General features: G+C 37.0%; 1 protein-coding gene across 19 annotated transcripts in view; it reads right to left on the bottom strand.

Annotated features, from left to right (window-relative positions):
* Window positions 1-18625, bottom strand: part of TP63 (tumor protein p63) — a 227897-nt gene that overhangs the window by 161370 nt on the left and 47902 nt on the right. For 5 of the 19 annotated variants that reach the window (XM_067034215.1, XM_067034216.1, XM_067034214.1 and 2 more), the window contains 2 exons: window positions 8577-8619; window positions 7044-7186 (listed from right to left, as the gene is read on the bottom strand). The exons of 9 other annotated variants lie outside the window; for them this stretch is intronic. In XM_067034215.1, the coding sequence (XP_066890316.1) occupies window positions 7044-7186; window positions 8577-8619 (186 nt within the window). Of the gene's footprint in view, window positions 1-7043; window positions 7187-8576; window positions 8620-16535; window positions 16722-18625 lie in introns of those variants that run through there. 5 more of the 19 variants (XM_067034228.1, XM_067034225.1, XM_067034220.1 and 2 more) reach the window with 4 other exon arrangements.

Raw genomic sequence — 18625 nt, 5'->3', positions numbered from 1 at the left:
CCATAACGGGAGAGGCTGCAACAGTGAGAGGCCCGTGTAGCACACACACACACAAAAAAAAATATATATATATATATATATATATATATATATATATATATAAAATTCATATCCTAGTCTTAATTCTGAAATAGTACTTGCATTTTATGGCCTACTCTTTCTTTCAATCAAAAATACCTTTCCACATTTGTTTAATAATCAACAACCCAGCTAATCTTTACATCTCACCTCAAATATAATTCTTCTTAAATGTTTCTTATCCCTCCTCCCCAGTCAAAATAAATCTGTCTTCCTCCATACTTCCATGGCAAACTACTAGCACTTAATGAATTCTATCTTGTGCAATAGTTGCTTACATGTCTGTCTCTGTTTCTTGTAGTTGGAGACAGGGCAATATATTACCGTATCTCAATATCCATGCTGTGCCTATTGTAGTGTTTGTGTAAGTATGTGTTCAACAAATGCAATTAACTTGAATTACTCTGTTTTCCTTGTCTGGATTGGATACTGAAATTCTCCAGATGAAGGTAGACTTAAAGTTTGCCTACCAGCTAGCTACTAATTTTCTTCCAGGGACCTCTAGACACTTCACTTTGATTCTTCACAATCCTGTTCATCCTCTGTCGATCCATCAACAACCATACAAATATCCTCCCATTACAGAAGCTCCATCAATCTGCCTATTTCTCTCATATTCTTTATTCAAGTCCCAAGGGTCACAAATTTAAATGCCTAGACATGCAATGAACATAACATAAATACAAGAATACACCTGATGTAAGATAAGATGCAGATGGGCCTGATTGGAGACAAAAATGCCCATATGAAGACAACTACATTATTTTTTAATTGCCAGACAAACAATACTGTTTGTATTATAATACAGTTATATAATGCTACTACTTAACACAAGGCAACAGACCTTCTAATAATCCACTAAACTCCACTCTCTGTACCTTTGTTTATACTTTTTTTTTTCTCCACTGTAAGTGCCTCCATCTTTATCTATCCTTCAAAGTCTTGAGCCAGTGTTACCTCTCCCTTGAAATTTTCCAATCCATCCAAGTGAAATTTGCATTTCCCCCCATATGCACAATGGGCATATGGGGGGAAAATGCATAAAAACCTTTTTTGAAAAAAACTCCAGCATACCACTCATCAGAGCTTCCCTTGCACTAGCCCTATTAGTGTATATTAGCCCATTCTTACTTATGTTGTCATCCTCTACTTCAGTCAGCACAGTGCCTTGCACACATCCACTTTCAATATACATTGTTGAATTAAGTCACATCCCTTTATCCCTCCCCTGAGCAGCAGCAACAGTGTTCTTAGCCCCAAATCCCATAAGACAGGTTTCTGACAAGCACTACACCCAAACTGTGAATGGGAAAATCTGTGTCAAATGATTAGGTAATGGTTCCTGACTCAACTGGAAGACTAATGGCAACATCGAGATCAAAAGTCTTATATCTGACAACGCAAGACCCATACCATGTTGCATTAGACATCAGCACATTTACCAATGTATCTACAAGATGTTTCAAACTCTCCAAGAGAACAGAGAGGCACTATCCTTGATGAATACACTCGATATTGAACCTATCTCTACTTTTTGGAGGGGAGGGGAGCAGTTTGGTGAGTGTGCTGTTAAAACTCTAGGAACTTGGCAGCAGCCAGTGTACAGGAATTCCCCATGCTCTGCATTTTAACCCTGCTGTGATTTGTAGGCATCTCTATTTAATGAAGCCCACAGCTGTGCAAGAAGAGTAGGAGGTCGAGTTTGGTAATAAAGGGCCAGCAGGAAATCTGGCAATCCCTGTCATCTGGAATTACCCTAACTCCATCAAGCCTCCCCTCCTTTCATCAATCTCCAGTCCCTCTCTGAAAAGACCATGTTAATTACATAAATAACCAAGCAGAGAAATTGCACTATAAGTCCAGCCCTTTCCCTCATGTTTAGCAAGTATATTTTTATAAATCCAGGAACTAGAAACTAGAGTTGGGCAAACCAGCAAGATAAAATAAGAAATGATCCAAATCTTCAGCTACAACTGTCATGGAAATATTGAGAGAAGTTAAAAAAGAAATTGCTTTGGGTAATATTATAAATTATTTCTTTTAATTAAATTAGCCCTGCCCTTTCCTATTTTAGCTGTAAACAGAAGTTTCCAGAGCAGCAATTTGAAAGTTGAGAAACCTTGTGGTGTCCTGTAGAGCTGAGTTTTATAGTTGGGTTCAAATTGTAGCTTAGGAACTCATCAATCGGGAGACATGGGCACGTTATTTGCTCTCGTTGAGCTATATTTTCCTCCTGTACAACATGGGGGTAATAGTGTATACCCAGCGGGGTTGTTAGGAGAATTACCTGAGAAAGTATATTTACAAGGTCTGGCACATAAGGACAAGTTAGTGCATTTTCTCTTTACCTTTCCTCCTTCATCAGTTTCCCCCAACACATACACAGATCTCCATGACTTAATAGTACAGTGTAAGTCCAGTGAAAAATAGACACTTTTAAAAACATAATAGATTTAAATAAGTATTTGATATCCAGGTGTTACACAACACATTCTTCTTGCTATTACTAAATAAATGATGTGTCTTTATTTCAAGATTTTGAAGCACTTATTGACATATATATTTATTCATTTCCAAATATTTCTATGAAGTATAAGCAAGGTCACAGGTATCCATTATGTGGATAAAAAAGATGGTAACAAAGGTTAAGTTGTATAGCCCAACTCTTTAAAGAAGAACCACAATCCCTTTGTTTTATAATTCCTTACTATAGCTTTCCCCTTATTACATTGTCTCAAAGTATCCTCTTTGAGGTTATAAATCGAAGACAAGGCCAATGATCTACAGAAATATTTAGTAAAGATATCGTAAATAAAAAAGCAACTGTAATTCTTAAACAAAGCAACAACAAAAATCTGCAACTGTAATTCTTAAAAAAAGCACCACCAACAACAAAAATGAATGTTCTCTTTACTACGTTTTCCATTAAGAGTTAATAAAATAAAGCTATATTAAGTAAGGACTAATTTAACATAAAGACAAAGTTTTAACATTATACTTCAGTTTTAGATTTTGTCCTTATAATCGAAAAATAACAGAAAAAATTAAGACAAAATGATGAAATCTTGATGTTTGCTAAAGTCTTTTGAAGTAAAGCTGTAACTAATTCATGAATTTAATTCTTTTGGAATAAAAAAAGGTTATTTAGTTTAAAAGTAGGAAAATATCATAACAATTTGTTATAAAAGCAAATTTAACTCCTACCAAAAGGGGGCAAGTAGTATTTTATTTAATATTGTATCTTCCTTGTTTTCAATAAAGTCAGATAGTAATTACTAACTTAATCATGTGGGGAAAAAAATCTATATTTCAGCTGAATTTTAAATTTAAATGATGTACAAGATAAATAATGTACTATATTATAATGGATTAAAAATGACATAAAGGAAAAAAGAAAAAACAGGGCTGAACACTAAATAACTACATGGGGACATGTAACTACATGGCAGAATGTAATAAGACATACTATAATAACTTACATTCTGCATACATGAGATGATTGCATTTTGTAGGAACGTGGGAAAAAATTAGCTGGCCCTCTACAATTTCTTGAACAATGGAAAGGTTCATAACTACTCTTCTGTCCATATCTTACACCATAGAGCAATTTGTGGGTAAAAAGAAGTCTATTAGCAGTAATTATATTTTTAAATATTCTAATAAGTGAATGTTATCCCTTGCATGTTATGCTATTTTCTAGCAGTTTAAGCAATGTTCATTGTAGTCTAGTAAAATAGAGGATAATGAAAGAATCAATGACTAAATCTCTGAGTACCAGGTGGTCTTGGGGATTTAAGCCCCCGGCCAGCCTACTCTAAATATTCCTCATACACTCTCTTTTATAATCTGTCCATTTGTGGTCAGCAGACACGTTTTAAACTTTTTTTTTTTTTCTTCCTGTACGTGGGCCTCTCACTGTTGTGACCTCTCCCATTGTGGAGCACAGGCTCCGGACGCACAGGCTCAGTGGCCATGGCTCACGGGCCCAGCCTCTCCACAGCATGTGGGATCCTCCTAGACTGGGGCACGAACCCATATTCCTTGCATCGGCAGGTGGACCCTCAACCACTGCACCAACAGGGAAGCCCAGCAGACACGTTTTAAAGGTCTCCTTTATGTCAGACATTACTAGCTACTTTGGCATACCACATCTTAGTAAGCATATGCCACTTGAGTTTTTCCGCAGATTTATTCATGGCAGAGAAGAAATTAAGCAACCAAAATGAATGCTGTTATATGCCATGAGTCAGAGTTTAGATTTTGGTATAAAACATACAAGCGACAGAAATAAAAATCAAATTCTAGCTGATGAATGAAAGAGGAAACAGAAAGCTAGATTGTGGTTTCTTTTACACTTTTGTTCACAGAACAAGTTGGTTTCCTTTACTGAATATATTTCTTATGACTGCTACCACTGGTGAGGGATTATTTGCTGGTGCCAAATTTGAAGTTAAAAGATTGTACATATAGATATTTGAATTCAATGTTAGTAAATCATTTTTAAGTTCTACATATTGCATATTGGCAAAGCTGCTTCCAAAGAGTATTTATTAATCTACTGATCAAGATCATGAAATAAATTTGGTGGGCGACAGTTAGCTTAAGGAAAGAAGCAGGGGAGAGAGGGAGAATGAGAGCATGCAATAGATGACTCTGGAATGAAATAAATGGAACAAATGGAATATATCAGATCCCACTGCACGTATTATGGGTACGTATTGTTTTATGAAATTTTGTGGTGCACCTTATAGATAATTATATGTTTGTGTATGTGTGCACAGTGTACATAGGCTACCTAAACAGCAAGTTTTTATTACGGTTACTGATCAAAAATATTGGAAAGCCACTCTAAAGAATAGTTAAGATCCATTTTTAATTAGCAATAAATTTCTGGTTATATAAGTACAGTACAGTTTTTGAAAGTTTTTTATTTATTTTTTAATTTTTAAAATTAAAAATATTTTTACTTTGAATTAATTATAGATTCACATGCAGTTTTAAGAAATAATACAGAAAGGATCCCATATATACTTTATCCAGTTACAGGCTTTAAATTTTCTTTACTGATTTTTTTTCAATTTAATTTTTGATTGAGATATAATTGGCATACAAGATTAATTAGTTTCAGGTGTAAAACAATGATTTGATACTTGTATATGTTGTAAAATGATCACCATAATAGTTCTAGTTATCATCCATCACTACACATAGTTATGGAATTTTTTTTGCATGTGAAGAGAACTTTTAAGATGTACTCTGTCAGCAACTTTCAAATATACGATACAGTATTATTAACTATAGTTGCCAAGATATACATTACATCCCCATGGCCTATTTATTTATTGTATAACTCTTTATTTTGTAACTGGAAGTTTGTACATTTTGACTGTTTTCACCCAAATCTGTTCTATATATCTGAGAGCTTGTTTTTGTTGTTTGTTTGTTTGCATGTTTTAGATCATACAGTATTTGTATTTCTCTGTCTGACTTAGCGTAATATGCTCAAGGTCCATCCATATGGTCACAAATATCAAGATTCCACTCTTTTTTATGGTTGAGTAACATTCCATTTTGTGTGCGTGTGTTCTTTATCCATCCATCCATCCATCCACCAATGGACACTTCAATTGTTTCCATATCTTGGCTATTTTAAATAATATTGCAATGAACATGGGAGTGATGCATCTTTTCAAGTTAGTGTCTTCATTTTCTTTGAATAAATATACAGAAGTAGAATTGTTGGATCATAGGTTAGCTCTATTTTTAGTTTTTGAGGAGTGTCCATACTGTTTTCCATATGACTGTACCAATTTCCATTTCTACCAACAGTGCACAAGGGTTCCCTTTTCTCCACAGGCTCACTAATACTTGTTGCCTGGTATCTTTCTGATAATAGCCATTCTAACAGGTGTGAGGTAATATCGCATGGTTTTGATTTGCATTTTGAATTTTTAATTTATAATATTAGTAATTATAATATTATGATATATTCATATTTATAATATTATTATGTCTTTTAAAGAGTAATCTTCCAGGGTAATAATCTAAATTTCAAATTAGTGGCATTCTGCCTAATAAGGTTTTATTATGAAATATGTAAAAGAGCAAAAATTTCCATACGCTATAACCATAAATACGTCCTTACCCTCTGATAAAACAAACCTACACCTGAGGCTATTTCCCCCCCCAAAATTTTCAAAACAAAGAAAATACATGAACGTATATAGATGATGACTACAAAATTGTTAATAATAGCAAAAAGTATACAACTCACCTAAAATCGACATAACAGACTGGTTTTTAGTGTATGCTGGCAAATCTACACAGCACAATGATATGCGGTCCTTAAAACGATCACTCTGAGGCAAATTCAGAAAAATGCATACATGATACATTTAAGTAATACAATTTTGTCTGTGCTGTGATTACAGCTATTCAAATATTATGCAAGCATCTAGCTAGATATTGGAAGGGAACAGGAAAATAAAAATGTTTAATTTGCTGGAGTGATAAAACACAGAGGAGTTTTTTAAAATTCTGTTTTTAGCTGATGTTATAAAACTGTGCTATTAAAAATTATCATAGTATGGTTCTAAAATGCGATCAGTGTTGACAACAGTTATCAACAAAGCTGAAATGCTTCATCTACATATATATTGCTAAAATCTAATGAAAGCGAGCTAGGGAGAGAGTGCTTTCAAGGAACCAAAAGGAAACAAAATGGAATGAGACTTATTACATACAGTTGGAAGATCTTTTTGTGGGTAGAAGAGATCATGCAGTATGTGGAGGGTTATTCCTTCCGGGTTTGGGTGGCCTATTTGGGTTTTCCATTTTAGCAGCAGTGCTCTGGGGTCAGAACTGCTACTGCTTTAGGCAATGTTTCAAGCCCTCTCTCGGGCCCTACCTTACTTATTAATCAAAGCTGGTGATAACTTAAGTTCCATGGTTTTAGAGAGCTTTACCTTTCACCTGGCTGATATGTAGGATCTAGGTAATCCTGGATCTGATTTATAGGTGTTGGATGGATGAGAAGTATATCAGCATCAGGTGTATGGCTGGATGTCACAGAAGCTGAGGGCTCACAGGCAGAAGATAGGAGGAGTCTCTAGGGCAAAAACCAGAATTAAGGATTAAGGTCATAGTGGCAAACTGATCTATTTTCTTGCCAAGATGTTTGCCATAGTTGTCATCTTGTGTATGAAGGGGGAGGGTGGAGTTGATATTAGGGGGCAATTGTGACTTATTACAATGTGATAGAGAGATTTTCTCCATATTTAAAAAGCACGTTTCAGTACAAGGTGCGAGCAGTCCATGTCTGGTAGACATGGTGTCCGAATGGGCAATATGGAATTAATCACTTCTTTAGCTCTGCAAGTCAGTTGACCTTGCCTTCTTTTCAGATCTCCCAGGCCCAGCAGTGTCACAGCTACTGTGAAAGGACTGTTGGCGTGGTTAATCCACAGCAGACTGATACGTTCTCCAGAATATGAGCAATTTAAAGTGGCAAATGATCTTCTTCCAGGTCTAAACCAGTGTTCCTTTGCACTTTTTGACCTACAAAAAGTCTTTCACACACCTGGAGAATCCAGTGTACCCCCAAGAGGATTTTCCGTTACCCAATGTCTTGAAAGCAGTAGGTTCCTTTTCAATTTTCCAAATATGAAATTCTATATTATGTGAAATCTGTTTCATGAACTCAACCTGCTCTCCAGGCCCACTAGAGGTTCTGATTTAACTTGAGGGTGGAAGGCATCATCCTTCCAGGTGAGAACGGCAGTTCTGTGCTAAGGTGAAACTCCAGTTATAGTAGTGATATGTGTTAGGTAACACCAACAGCAAACTGGGAATGAAGAACAGAACCAGAATGCTGAAGTGAAAAAATACATATATATTTATATAAATATAGGTATATAAAATATGTATTTATTATAATACATATATACATATAATAAATATGTATTTATATGTTATGTATTTTTTATATATATAAATAAATAGCTGTTTCTTTCTCCACTCACATCAAGAACAGCAGTTCAGCTTGCATTCGTTTAAGTTGTCTTTGTTTTCTAGTAAAATTTCATTAAAAAAAAATAAGTTCAGAAGTAAGAAGGAAAGAAGATTTAAAAAAAACCTAGACCAACTAACCCTTTCTTTTCATCAACAATGAAACTGAGACCCCACAGAGGGACACTTCCTTGCTCAAGTTTGCAGTGATCTAGGTAAGAGCAAATCCATAGTTTCTTTATTCCCAGGGCATAGGGTTTTTTCTACTCCCCAGCAGTGCCTTGCTGTAAATCCTCTGCTTCAGTGGAAATACACAGAAATTCATAAATCCAATTACCTAGAAATGATGATACCACTCTTGTGGTATTGATATTCCTATTACAAATTAAGAGGTCACTATATGGAACCATTTTATGGATGATTCATTTTTGATGTAATATTGATTATTTGAGGACATAAAAATTGTACAATTATTGAGACATGTAACTTACATCTTGTTGATTCCATGGTCCCCTCTTTTCTGGCCTCAAAGTCCTAAAAACAATAGTTACTTAAATTCTTTTAAATAATAAAAATTCTATTATTGGGAGAACATTTTTTGAGAAACTGAGATAGGTAAATACCTTTTTTTTTTTTAGCTTAAACTTGTTCACTGAACTTATTACTATATGTTAGACACTGTGCATTATTAACCCTTATTACCAATTAACCCTTATACCAAACCCATGAGATGGGTGCTATTATTACCATCCCTATTTTACGTATGAGGAAACTGAGGTTCAGAGTGCTTAGACAATCTTCTTGAAGAGCACACCCAGAAAGTGGCAGAGCTGAGACCATAACACATTCTTTATACCAAAGTCCAAGCCCTTGAGCCTTTACTATATACCTTCCCAGACAGCTTGGGGATAGAAAAACCTGGGCTGTCAATCACGAAATCAGATTTTTAATGACCTCATGTTATATATAAAAACATGATACCGACATGGACAACACTTGAGGGTAGTCGTACAGCTGGATAAATGTAAATCTAAAAATCATAACAATTTACAAATATTTGGGACACTAGATTTCTGTGATTTTTATATTTTTCCTCTCAGAGGAAAACGTCACTCCTAGGAATTTTTGTAGCTGCCTGGATTTATCGAAATTTATAAAACATCCATGGGGGAGGGATTTTAACCTATTTTATCCATTTTACTCTTTCAAAAATGTTAAAAACCTTTTTTTAGCATTTTCAAAGTGCTAACACTGTGCTAAACCCTAAGGAAACAAAATTCAATGGTAGTACCAGAAATGAGAAAGTTATATACAATGCAAAGGGACACAAACTACTCATTCAGTCAAGAAATATTTATTGAGTGGTTCCATGCTGAGCACTATACTAGGTCCTGAGGAATTCGAGCTCTGGACCCAAGAGACCTGTCCCTCCTTAAACTTAGAGTCTAGTGAGGGAGATAGACATCAATCAATCTAGTAACACTCATAGAACTCTGACAAGTGCATGAAGAAAGGAATAGAGGGCACAGAAGAAAACATGTATTAGGGGTGCCTGAGCCTAATATCAAGGCATTTCCCTGAGATGGGGACAATTAAACTGGGATCTGAATACTGGAGAGATGTTATATAGATGTTGGGCTGTCTAGAAAGCCGAAAAAACTACTTTACGAACTGTGGGTAGCTTCATGTGGGAAGTAATGGGAACTGGGGTTTAAAAAGTTAATTCAGGGCTTCCCTGGTGGCGGAGTGTTTGAGAGTCTGCCTGCCAATGCAGGGGACACGGGTTCAAGCCCTGGTCCGGGAAGATCCCACATGCCACGGAGCAGCTGGGCCCATGAGCCATGGCTGCTGGGCCTGCGCATCCGGAGCCTGTGCTCTACAACGGGAGAGGCCACAGTGGTGAGAGGCCCGCTTACCGCAAAAAAAAAAAAAAAAAGTTAATTCAATATTGCCACATAGAGTACCAGGAAATGAATATTCTGGAAAGAGCATGAGTCCACATGACCTCACCACTTAACCTTTTAAGTCAGAGCAGGACAGAAACCCACACACATGCATCCACACATCACATACTCTCCTGCATCCTTCCTATCTTCCTGACCCCACTGTAGCTCTTCTCTCTTCCAGCCTATCACACAGGACTAGCCTAACCTATAAGTAAAATCTGATTGGTAAGTAGAAAAAGGACATGTGTCTTGGTTGCCCAAATATGAACCCAGAGAAATGTTGTCTGGGACAGGTAACAACAAAGTGCCTTTAATTCACACTAAAGTGTGAGTGATAGCTAGCAGTTTCCTATCAGTGTCAGGGATCTTGACGCTATCTCATTAATTGTGGTTCCTTCCTTAAAAAATTGTGGTTCCTTTGTTAAAGGCCTGAATGAGGGTGCACAAGGTGTGGTAAACTGTTCTCCCAACTGACTTACCTCACTCTGGATAAGTCATGATCACTTTCTGAGCCTCTGTTTCTTTTTCTTTTCAGAAAGAAATACAAGTAGCAGAGCTCTAAATTCTCCTATGGATCACCGATGACTGTGTGACCAAAATATAGAGTGTTGATGCACTTCCTGGTTCTTCTCTGCTTAGGATTTAAGGAACTGGATTTTGAAAACTACTTTTATTTACAGCCCTAAACAACCCTGCTCTCTACCACTTCTTTCAATCCCATCACATGCAAACCCTACTCAGACAGGGAGCCATGTGCCTATTCTTTTCCTTTTCATACAGACAGAACTTAGAATTGAGCCCCATGAAAACAGAAGCAGTGAAAGGGGCTTATGGATATGAGACAGGCTTTGGAGTCAGTCCTGGTTCCAGTTCTGGCAACACCACTCACCAGCTTGTTGCAAAAAAGTTACTGAAACTCATCAATTCTAGTGTTTCTCATCTGCAAAGTAAAAATGACAATGGCACTTTGTAGATTTCAAGGGGCTGAAATGTGAAAATACATATGGAGCACATAGGCGGTGCCTGGCACGCATTGCCTGAGTCAATGCTCAACACCTGTTGTTAATGATGTGATTAGTTATTTTCCTACTATTCTTTATACATATGTTATTTCTAATAATATCAGTAACACTTCAAGATAGAAATTATTCAGTGCACTTTACAGAAGAGGAAAAGGAACATGAAAGAAGTTTATTGAGTTTCCCAAGATCACATTTCCAGTGACAGAGCAAAGATTCAAATTCAAGTCTGTGCTTTTTGCTCTACTCAATCCTGATTCTGTACTTAGTTAAAAACAGAGTAGCAGGCATAGCAACCCCCAGCATCACTCAACCTCATCTTTCTCCATTTGTTCTTTCCCTGTGGCATCTGCCCTGCTCCTTATACCCTTGGCATGGCTCGGGCTGGTTGCCTTGGGATCCATGCAGGGGAGAAAGCTTTGTGGAATGTATTGTCGGAGTCCTACTTATCTTCTGAATGAGTAAAGAATTTGAGGCCCTAGGGAAGAGGCGACTTACCAATCAAATCTCCCCCTCAACAAGTCAAGAAACAATGGAGAGATAATCTATGACAGCAGGTAAAAAGCTCCCTAATGCTCTAAAGTCCGGGAGAGGCCCCTGGAGGGTTTCAAATTTGAATCATTTTGAATAAGAAGGAAGTTGGTTTCAAGTGAACTTTTGGAAAGTTGAGATTCATTGTCAATAAATCTTCCCTACAGTTTCTGTCTGATGTTTCACATTCAGTTAAAACCTTTAATTCTTCCAGGGAAGATACTAAAACAACAAGCTGTCCATTGGAAGCTTAGTAACTAACCCACTAATGTAGCTTCAGATCCAAGGAACCCCCAAAGGCCAATTCAACAGGACTAATTCTCAAGCACAGGTCCCCCAGGGTTAATTCGAGTAGAGAGTTCTTTGGCCAACCCTATACTATGAGGTATGCCCCATAAAACAATGCATCACAGTCAGGAATTCAAACCTGCAGAGAAGTTACCCACTAAGTCAGTTTATTAAGGGTAAATCCTGAGTGTGGTGTTGATCTGGGAAAAGAAGAAGAAAAAGGAAAAAAAACCTAGTACCAAATCAAGGGAGTTAGTTCAGACTCAAAGAATGCGTTCAACTAACATTACTGAAAATGACTCTATGCCAGGTGTTATCACCCCTGCTTTGCAAAAGTGGAAAATAATTGTAGGCACCCTGAGCAACCCAACCAAGTTCATTATCTAGTAAGTGACAGAAAAGGGATTGGGCTCCCTATCAGCAAGCTCAAGTCCAGGGTTTTTTTTCCACTGAGCCTTGTGAACTTGTGAATCTTTTTTTCATTTTTATTATCCATAGAAGTAAATATTATCCAAATAATTACTGTTTTGTATTTCTCCCACACTCCCTCCTCAGCTTAAAAATTATACATATCCTCATGTTACTGCAAGTCTGTTCCCATACACTCATCTCTGACTTCCTGAAAGATGGTTTTCCATAATCAGTTGGACTTCCCTGATCTCTCATTCATGCTGGGTCTGCCTCACTTAAATTTCTGTTTTATCATTTATTGTGATTTTTAGAAATGTCAAGAGAGGAATTTTCATAGCTTCATCTCCTCTCAGAAATAGACAAATTCCTAATTCTGTTTTGACACATATAACCCTTTAGGAGCAATTACTAGAGTCACCTCCCTGTAATACAGGGCTTTTTTGAAGTACAATACAATACTGATACTAATACTTATAAATAATATTTACTAAGACTTATTCTGTGCTAGACTCTAAGCACTTTTATATACATTTGCTCATTGAATCTTCACACTAACCATCTAAGACAGGTACAATTTATTTTATCTTTTTTACAGTCAAAGAAACTGAGTCCTGGAGTAATAACTTACTCTAAGCAGCTAATAAGCTAACAGCAGGAGGTAGCGAGTCATTTTAAACTAGACTTATCTCTAGAGTCTTATTTAATCCACTTCATCATAAGCCACGGAAAGATAATAACCCCATATATCATCTTCCCATTATTCGTAAACCTAGTTCCAATCTCTATTGCTCTTTCTAGACACTTGGAAACCAAGATTAACTATGCTTTATGAAATCACAAATCACAGATTTTCTGATTTGGATGGACCTTGGTAATCTGCCTAACCACAATTTATAACATCACTTCTGTACTATATTAACTGTCAAAAAGATTTGGAATGAGTTAATATGACCCAAGCCTTCTTAGGTTCCTAGAATGGAATAATGTGATTATTATCATCACCATAATCATTATCCCTGAAAGATTTAGAGGGTGTAAAAGAACTCACTATCTTAACATCAAGAAGTGAAGAAGTCAGTGTTACTAGATGGTCCTGCTCTCTGTGTGTCAACTCTTTTCATTAGCGTGCATCAGCATAAAGATGAAAATGGAAGTTTTACCCTGACCACCTCAAGGTGCATAAGACATGTTATTTTGTCATAGCTGCCCAGTCAGTAATTCCTAAGAACCTCTGATCCCAAATGGTGATACCTATCTAACTCCATATCCCATACTGGAGTTTGTGCATTTGTAAGTAGAAAATTGCCATGTTATTTATTGGTCTTCACCATGTGGGGCTTCCATTTTTTATGTGTAATTTGGAAATAATAATAATGCTTAAGCAGCAACACTGTAGGGAGAACCAAATGAAACAGTGTAGGGGAGCATCAAACACTGAGCCCACCCCAGAGTAAGGTGTTCATAAGTGCTTATTGAAACAGAATCTGTGAATTATGGCACCATTTTTTCATAAAGACTATATTACTTAAAATGGAGACATATCAGAAAACTATCCTGCTAGTTTTCTCTCACCACAGTGCTGCTCCTACAGCTGCTGTTTAACAACCTCAATTAGAAAAATCAAAAGAATCATCTTTAGGAGCCTCTGGGCAGGCATTTAACCTCAAGTTACTGCACAACCTGTTGATCCGCCTTTTATCAGTTCTCACTCCAGACACTTCAAATGGCCATGCAGATTAAGCTACTAAGTCTTCTGAAAGGTACAAGGGGATTTATCTTCTCAGCACTGCAATCAGACAAGTGTTCCCTAGTCACCAAACAGCATCAGCACACATAACTCTTCTGTATCTAAAATCAGATACTGCCTAAACTGGGATGACTTAAAATACATTCCTTTAGTGGCTAGAATCCAAATTGGTAAACATTTGTGTAAGGTATCATAACTCAAGCTTAATTAACCCACTTAACATCAAAATTTTAAACGTGAAGACTAGTTTCTTTTCCCCTTTTTCTTTCAGGCCAAGCAAAGAAATTAAAATTCTCTCTATAATAACGGAGGCGACTTTCAACAAAATCAATGCTATTATGCATAAAGCTATGTCAAAATACCTAGATTTATATTTTTGCAAACTCTAGAAATTTTCATATATATAATAATACTTTTTTTAACGCAAAGCTCAAATCTATGTTGATTAAGTATATCTGTGTTCTACTTAGCCAACATTTAGTCATTCTGGAATTTTTATATTATTGCCTTGGAAAAAACAACAGACAAGTGGATAATTAACTGATGGTACTTGCATTCAAACTCAGTGTTTTAGAGTCACTGAAATGCAGTCTCCAGCTTTCTTTCCCATCCCAACACAAAATAGGAAGAATATGTCCAAACTTTCAAAAGTATTTTATATTTGTTGAAGCGAATGCCAATTCCCTAAGGAAACAAATTTTTTTAAAAAAGCAAACTCATAGAAAAAGAGACCAGATTTGTGGTTGTCAGAGATGAAGTGTAGGGGTGAGGAACTGGGTGAAGGTGGTCAAAAGAAACAAACATCCAGTTATAAGGTAAATAAATTCTGGGGATGTAATGTACAACATGATGACTATAGCTAACAATACTGTTTTGCATATTTGAAAGTTGCTAAGAGAGAAGATCCTAAAGTTTCTCACCACAAGGAAAAATTTTTTCTAATTATGTGAGGTGATGAATGTTAACTTATTGTGGTAATCATTTAACAATATATACTTATATCAAATCATTATATTGTACACCTTGAACTTATACAATGTTATATACCAATTATATCTTTTTTTTTTTTTTTTTTTTTTTTTTTTCGGTACGCGGGCCTCTCACTGTTGTAGCCTCTCCGGTTGCAGAGCACAGGCTCCAGACGCGCAGGCTCAGCGGCCATGGCTCACGGGCCCAGCCGCTCCGCGGCATGTGGGATCTTCCCAGACCGGGGCACGAACCCGCGTCCCCTGCATCGGCAGGAGGACTCTCAACCACTGAGCCATCAGGGAAGCCCCTATGCCAATTATATCTTAATAAAGCTGGAAAAAAGATAATACTAGTGTAGAGATGAACTCAATAAGTTTGTTAAATAGTCATCTCAGTATCAAATATAGCTGGTGTTTATCGATGAAATAATAGAGATGTAAAAATAACACCTGTATGGTAAGATTAAAGATGCTTCTGAAGATTATAACCCAAAACCATAAAAAAAAATTGAATTATGGCAGAAAGAAAGGATAAGAAAGCTGTGTTCCAGTCCTGGCATTAACAAATTTGACCTTGAGCAGCTCACTTTCTATCCCTGGTCTTGATTTTCACACTCAAACATGAGTGTCATGGGCAAGATGATCTACTTAAGTGGTTCTAGCTCTGTAGTTCTGCATTTCTGTTAGCCACCCAATTAAAACAAAACTGGGTTGTTTATATAGCAAATAACAATAGAAACCCAAGGGATGATAGCAGGAGAACAAGAGAACATTTGGTGCTGTAGACTCCAGAGGACGGTGATATAGACTCTTAGACTCCTTGAATGGGAGGCTGCTTTCCTTTTACAGATGGGAACCCTGAAGCTTAAACAGAGAAAGAGATCATTTAAAGCAATGGTACTTAACCAGGGGTGATTTTGTCCCCCAGGGAATATTTGGAAATGTCTGGAGACATTTTTGGTTGTTACAGCTTTGGGAATAGGCATACTATTGGCATCTAGTGGAAGGAGGCCAAGGATGTTGCTAAACATCCTTTAATTCACAGAAGAGCTCCCCACAACAAAGAATTATCCAGCCCCAAATGGCAATAGTGTGAAGGTTGAGAGACCCAGAGTTCCAACACACAGCTAGTTGCCTTTTTATGTGTCAGAGGTTATATTAATAAATATACTGTGAATAATTTAAATCACTTTGTAATTTGCTTGTCATGATGGACCAGAGACTGAAAATTCATGATAGTGCCAACTCCAGTTAGCTTTCTATTATATAACACACTGGGTTCAAGAATCTGGTCAAACAAACATTATCAGGACAAACTTCAAACACGTGGAAATGTGTCTCAACTCTAGTTGAAAGTACAAGAGATCATACAGAGAATTAAATATGCCTCTAAAAATAGTTCTGTAATTATCAGAAACTACATTAATAGAGGGATTCTATAAAAATGGATAATACAACGAGTTGGTCTAGACCTAGGCAAAGAAGAATATAATAGAACAGTTAAGGATGCCAGTAACAGTCCTAAGGCCTCATTCCTCACCTCACCCCCAGCCTTCTTCCAGCCAGGTTTGTGTTCCTTCTTGAATAACTTAGTTCTTGGATTCTGAGGGTATCACCCAAGATCAATTCAAAGAAAGGTGTCTGTAGGAAGTTATACGAGGTGTGGCCGTGGGGAAATCATGGAATGACAATAATTTTCATAGATCCAACGAGACTTCATTGACACCTGGGGAGACCACAGAATGTTACAGCTAGAAATAAAGGAGAGATTATTTGTTTTAATGACCCTAATTTTCAGACGAGGAAACAGAGGTCCTGAGATGGGGGATGGAGGAGAGTGACTGGTCCAATGATAAGCAACAAGTTATGACAGAGCTAGAATCCTGTTCTCATGGATAACCTGACCCTCATTAGATGGATGGTAGATATGCAGATTAAGTTAATAGATCCTCTACCTACTCTACGCAGTCTTAGTTGGGTTTTGTATATGTATTTGATTTTACCCACATAGTAGAAAGCATTTGACTTCATTTAACTGAAAGGTTTTCCAGGAGATTGGAACTCGGAAGAGAAAAACAAGTTTCCCAAGGTCACAGAACTATCAAGTGGCAGAGCCTGAATTTAAAATCCATGCCATCTCATTCCAAGTGCAAGATATTTAACTGGTTGGGTGACTCATTGTGGCAGGGGGAGTGGCAAGGTAGAGGAAAGAAGGCAAGGATTACCATTACCAGATGAAAAAACCAAGGACTTGCCCTGACAAAAATATAAAGACACAATATATGAGTTTAGAAAAGAAACCAGCCTTACCTGTTTCTGATATCCACCATATTCTCCTTCAATTCCTCATCCCATAAAGTAGCTGATAATATCTCAAGTGGACCTTTCAGTATAAATATCACTTTAACAAGGAGATAAACTACTGGAAAGAGTTTTCCAAAAATCCAAGACAGAAACTCTGTCCTATGTATGGCCGTAAGACATTTTAAAAAAAACCTTAACTGCCACGAAAAGTGGGTAATCTAGGACATATTTATCCTTTCTGGGGTCATGAGCCTTTTGAAAATCTGATGAAAGTTATCAGTGTTCTCAGAAAAACGCATACATTTGCACACAGTTTTGACACACTTTCACATACGAACAGTCCATGGAATCCTCAGAAGCCTATCAATGGATTGAAAATTTTTAGGTTAAGAATTTTTAAGAACAAGCTCTGCCATTAGGTAGATGTATGACCTTGAAAAAGTTAAATGTACTTCAGTGTCTCAGTTTCTCCACCTATAAGAAGGAAGATATACATGTTGGCCAATCAATCATTCTGTGTCGCTGATGGATGCAGCAGAGTACAGTGGAAGGTATTTTAGGAGTCAGGAAACCCCATTTGCCATTGCAGATGTGTGATTCAAGGAGGCTTATTTTCCCTCTCTGGGGCTTAGTCTCTGCCAATTTTAGAGTGAGGAATTAATACATGATGACCTGGAAGGTACTTTTCAGCTCTAATGTTTTGAGATTCTTAATTCGGGAAGGAGAAATGTGGGGCTGGAAACAGCTTTATCTCTCTAATAAGCATTTAGAGCTAGATTCACCTGCTCTAAACAGAAATCCTGCTGGACCTCTCAAGTCACCACTTATGTAGACAAGACATCATGTTTGCTCCTGGCTAGGTCCTAGGGTGTGACAGTTGAGTAGTGTTGCTAGTAGTGGATATCAGTTTTTTGATCACCTCCATTGCCAAGCTTTGGGGCCATAAACCCCTGGAGGATTGAACCCTATCAGCAGTCATATCTTCATTTGTTAAAGAGTACAGTGATAAGGACTCAGTTGGGTTTAGGGAGAGAATGGGTCAGGAAATAACTTCAGAACAAGAGGAAACCAAACAGCTGTTTCTTGGATGTAGGGGTGTTATAGCCAATACTTTCAGTGTCGGAAATGAATGTAAACTCCATCTTCTTAAGCAACCAAGTGTTTGCAATCAAGGAGCCTTCCCCAGGCACAAAAGCCTCAGAATAAATCTTTCTTATCTTGGGAAAGATCACACCCTATACTCACATTCACTGGTAACATTTCTAAATATTTGAGTCCTGGAGATCTGAAGACTTGAGTTAAATTACATCTTTTTCTAAGTTCTCA

The sequence above is a fragment of the Kogia breviceps genome, chromosome 5, assembly GCF_026419965.1.
Source record: "Kogia breviceps isolate mKogBre1 chromosome 5, mKogBre1 haplotype 1, whole genome shotgun sequence".
NCBI classification, from domain to species: domain Eukaryota; kingdom Metazoa; phylum Chordata; class Mammalia; order Artiodactyla; family Physeteridae; genus Kogia; species Kogia breviceps.
This window is presented reverse-complemented; position numbering and strand designations above follow the sequence as displayed.